This window comes from Octopus bimaculoides, chromosome 11, assembly GCF_001194135.2.
Source record: "Octopus bimaculoides isolate UCB-OBI-ISO-001 chromosome 11, ASM119413v2, whole genome shotgun sequence".
Lineage (NCBI taxonomy): Eukaryota > Metazoa > Mollusca > Cephalopoda > Octopoda > Octopodidae > Octopus > Octopus bimaculoides.
This window is the reverse complement of record NC_068991.1, coordinates 7,166,220-7,169,382: the sequence shown is the minus strand read 5'-3', so window position 1 is coordinate 7,169,382 and position 3,163 is coordinate 7,166,220. Positions and strand designations below refer to the sequence as shown.

At 35.0% G+C, this 3,163-nt stretch overlaps 2 protein-coding genes across 4 annotated transcripts in view; both read left to right on the top strand.

Moving 5' to 3' along the window:
• LOC106877183 (sphingosine-1-phosphate phosphatase 2) overlaps positions 1–3,153 on the top strand; it is a 25,232-nt gene extending 22,079 nt beyond the window's left edge. Inside the window, exons 2-3 of the mRNA XM_014926022.2 lie at positions 659–748; positions 2,283–3,153. Coding sequence (XP_014781508.1) covers positions 659–748; positions 2,283–2,867 — 675 coding nt within the window. The 3' untranslated portion in view covers positions 2,868–3,153. The remainder of the gene's footprint in view (positions 1–658; positions 749–2,282) is intronic.
• LOC106877171 (kinesin-like protein KIF16B) overlaps positions 1–3,163 on the top strand; it is a 229,232-nt gene that overhangs the window by 105,734 nt on the left and 120,335 nt on the right. The window lies entirely within an intron of this gene.

Here is a 3,163-nt window from a genome sequence, read left to right as displayed (position 1 = left end):
AGATCCAATCCATCATTGGAACTGTAAAAATCTGAAGAACTTTTCAGAAGTTTATCATTTAAATACATATGAGCATGTCTAGATGTGCAACTATATGTATGAGGATACATACATAAAATATACAAATCTGCACATACATACATACATACATACATACAAACAAAAATATCCTGTTGATGATGTTGAAATTCCAGTGAAGGAGCTTTGGATCTAGGTTAGGAACTGGTTCTTTCCCTATTGGCAAGAAATCTTGAAATAAACTGAATAATGATATATGCCGGTGGCATGTAAAAAGCACTATCCAAACGTAGCCGATGCCAGTACCCTCTGACTGGCTCCTATGCCAGTGGCATGTAAAAAGCACCATCCAAAGGTGATCGATGCCAGGCCCATCTAACTGGCTCCTGTGCCAGTGGCATGTAAAAAGCACCCACTATACTCTCGGAGAGGTTGGTGTTAGGAAGGGCAACCAGCTGTAGAAACATTGCCAGATCAGATTGGAGCTTGGTGCAGCCGCTGGCTCTCCAGACCTCAGTCAAACCATTCAACCCATGCCAGCATGGAAAACAGACATTAAACGATGAAGATGATGATGATGACATGTGCACACATGTTTATGTATATATACATAGATTTTTTTTGTTTTTTCTTTTGACAGTTCCCGTTCAATATTGGCCTAATGTTGGCCATTGCCTGGACCACATTAATATCACTTAGCAGGATCTACCTTGGAATGCATTCAGTTTTGGTTTGTATACATTTTCCCTTTACATTCTTCACTGACTCTCACTTGTTTTTAAGTCCCTTTTACCAAGGTTTGCATCAATTAGATCAGTGCCCCCCCCCCCCACAATTCTTTTCTCTTTCGGCCCCTTTTTTGATTCCTATTTTATTTGGGTGGACCTTGAAAGCCATTTGTTGTTTTAAAAAATCCAGTTATACTTATATTGAATTCAACAATAAAATATACTTGACCACATTTAATATTAATGGGAACAAGTAACCTCTATATGGTTGCCTATCCTCTACAAATAGCAGCCATGTCTCCTGCAAATTGCACCATGTCATTTCAAAAACAAAGAAAGGACATATTGAATAATTCAGTCCTAGATACATTATGTCTAAATAAAAGTTACGATGGTTATGACAGAAATATATTTTTGATCATGGATCTGCTCAATTAGAGCTGATCAGAGATTAAACAACAAATACAAAATTTTAAATTCTGCTAATTATTCAAGGCCATAAATGGCCTCTAATATCTTTTACTGTATAATCTAAATCCTTTGTATGCTAGAGTCAAGGTAGGACAACAGCTGTGCTGATGACACTGTTGAGGCAGAAACATGCACATGCAACTAACTACTTGTCTTTAGACGGTCAGGCTTTCTTTTCCCTAATGGCACATCAGTTCCAGGGAAATTCTTGATTTTTGAGATAATCTTCCTTTCTCATTCAAAATTGGTTACAATGCTTTTTACCTTCTCTGGAAGCAAAGATAATTTCAATAAATAAATAATTTATTTTGTATGGTATTTAATATACTTTTATTCTTCTTTGTTGTTCAAATTCATGCCACTGGCCATTCTAAGTTTTCCCTCTTTGCTCCTTGGTGTTAACATAGCTTTGTTTATTTTATTACCAGATACTGTTCAGAAAGAATTATTCAGATTCATAAATAATGTTTAAATCTTTGGTTTTTGTTTGTAAGATTCTTGGTGTGAACTTGTGTATTGAAACATATTTTGCTGTATCTTAGGAGGGTCACTCTGGCAATAATAAACACATTCACTGGTTCTATTCCCCCTCTTTATTAGTCAGTTGGTTAACTAACCAATTAACTAATCAATTGTTTGATTACCCATTTGGTCGATCACTTAATGAACTAAATTTGTAAAAATCTTTTCATCAACATTTGCAATCTGATCAATGACATGCCCTCTTATTGCTGAGATTTCGATCGATGACAAATGGACATTCTCAAACTGGCTAACTGCTTGTTTGACTGAATGATTAATCAAACAACCAATGAGTTAATTGGTTAAATGTTAATGTATTGACCAATAATTAATAATAAAAGAAGTGAAGCAGAACCAGTACATGTGTTTATTATAGACATAATGACCCTCCCAAAATACAATAAAATATGTTTAAATCAATTTTTATGAACAAAAATATTCCTAAAGCCTTTACTTAAAAATATCAATTTCTTTTCTGTTATAAATTTTGACTCAAATTAGTTCCACACAAATCTAATCATTTTTGTGTTTTCTTTTTTACAGGACATCATTGTTGGGGTTCTGTACGTGTGTATAATCCTTCCTTTGATCTACCCCTACCTTCAAGTTTTGGATCATTTTTCAGTAACACATCCTGTGGCGCCTTTCTTCACCATAGGTGTACCTTTTCTGCTCTGCTTGTTGTATCCACCTGTGGACAAATGGAACACAGCACGCAGGGATACAACCTTACTTATTGGCGTTGGCGCTGGCATTTCTGTCGGATCATGGCTTTGTTACCAACATGGATTCGCAACATCAAGCTATCCAATCCCGGTTCCATTGGAAATACCTTCATTCACTGCAGTGATTTTATGCTTTATAAGGTTGATCATCGGAGTTCCAATTATGTTGATTACAGCAGAACTTCTGCGGTTGATAATCCGAAACATTTGCAAACATATATTTGGAATAAACATAAAGGACCCCAAAGTCAAAAGGATGCAAATTTACGAACTGACCGATAGTTTCTTACCGTTTCTGATTGTGGCCATAAATGTAACTTATGGTATCCCAATGATATTCTCAGTTCTTGGGATTGATAGACCTTCCTATTATGCAGAACTACTACCTCCTGCTTCTATCTAGAGATCAAGCACATTCAGCAAGATGACAACTAATCAATCTATGCAATGAATGGCTGTTATGCTTTCTAAATATGAGTGCAGCTAGAACAAGAAGCTACAGTTATTAGTATTACTCCAGATAACCATATCTATATACATATACATGTATGTATGTACAGCATATTAACAAATGTATGTTTCCACAAATGTGTGTGTCTCTACGTGAGGGAGAGAAAGATTTTATATGTGTATGTGTGTGTGTGTATATATATATATATATATATATATATATATATATATATATATATATATATATAT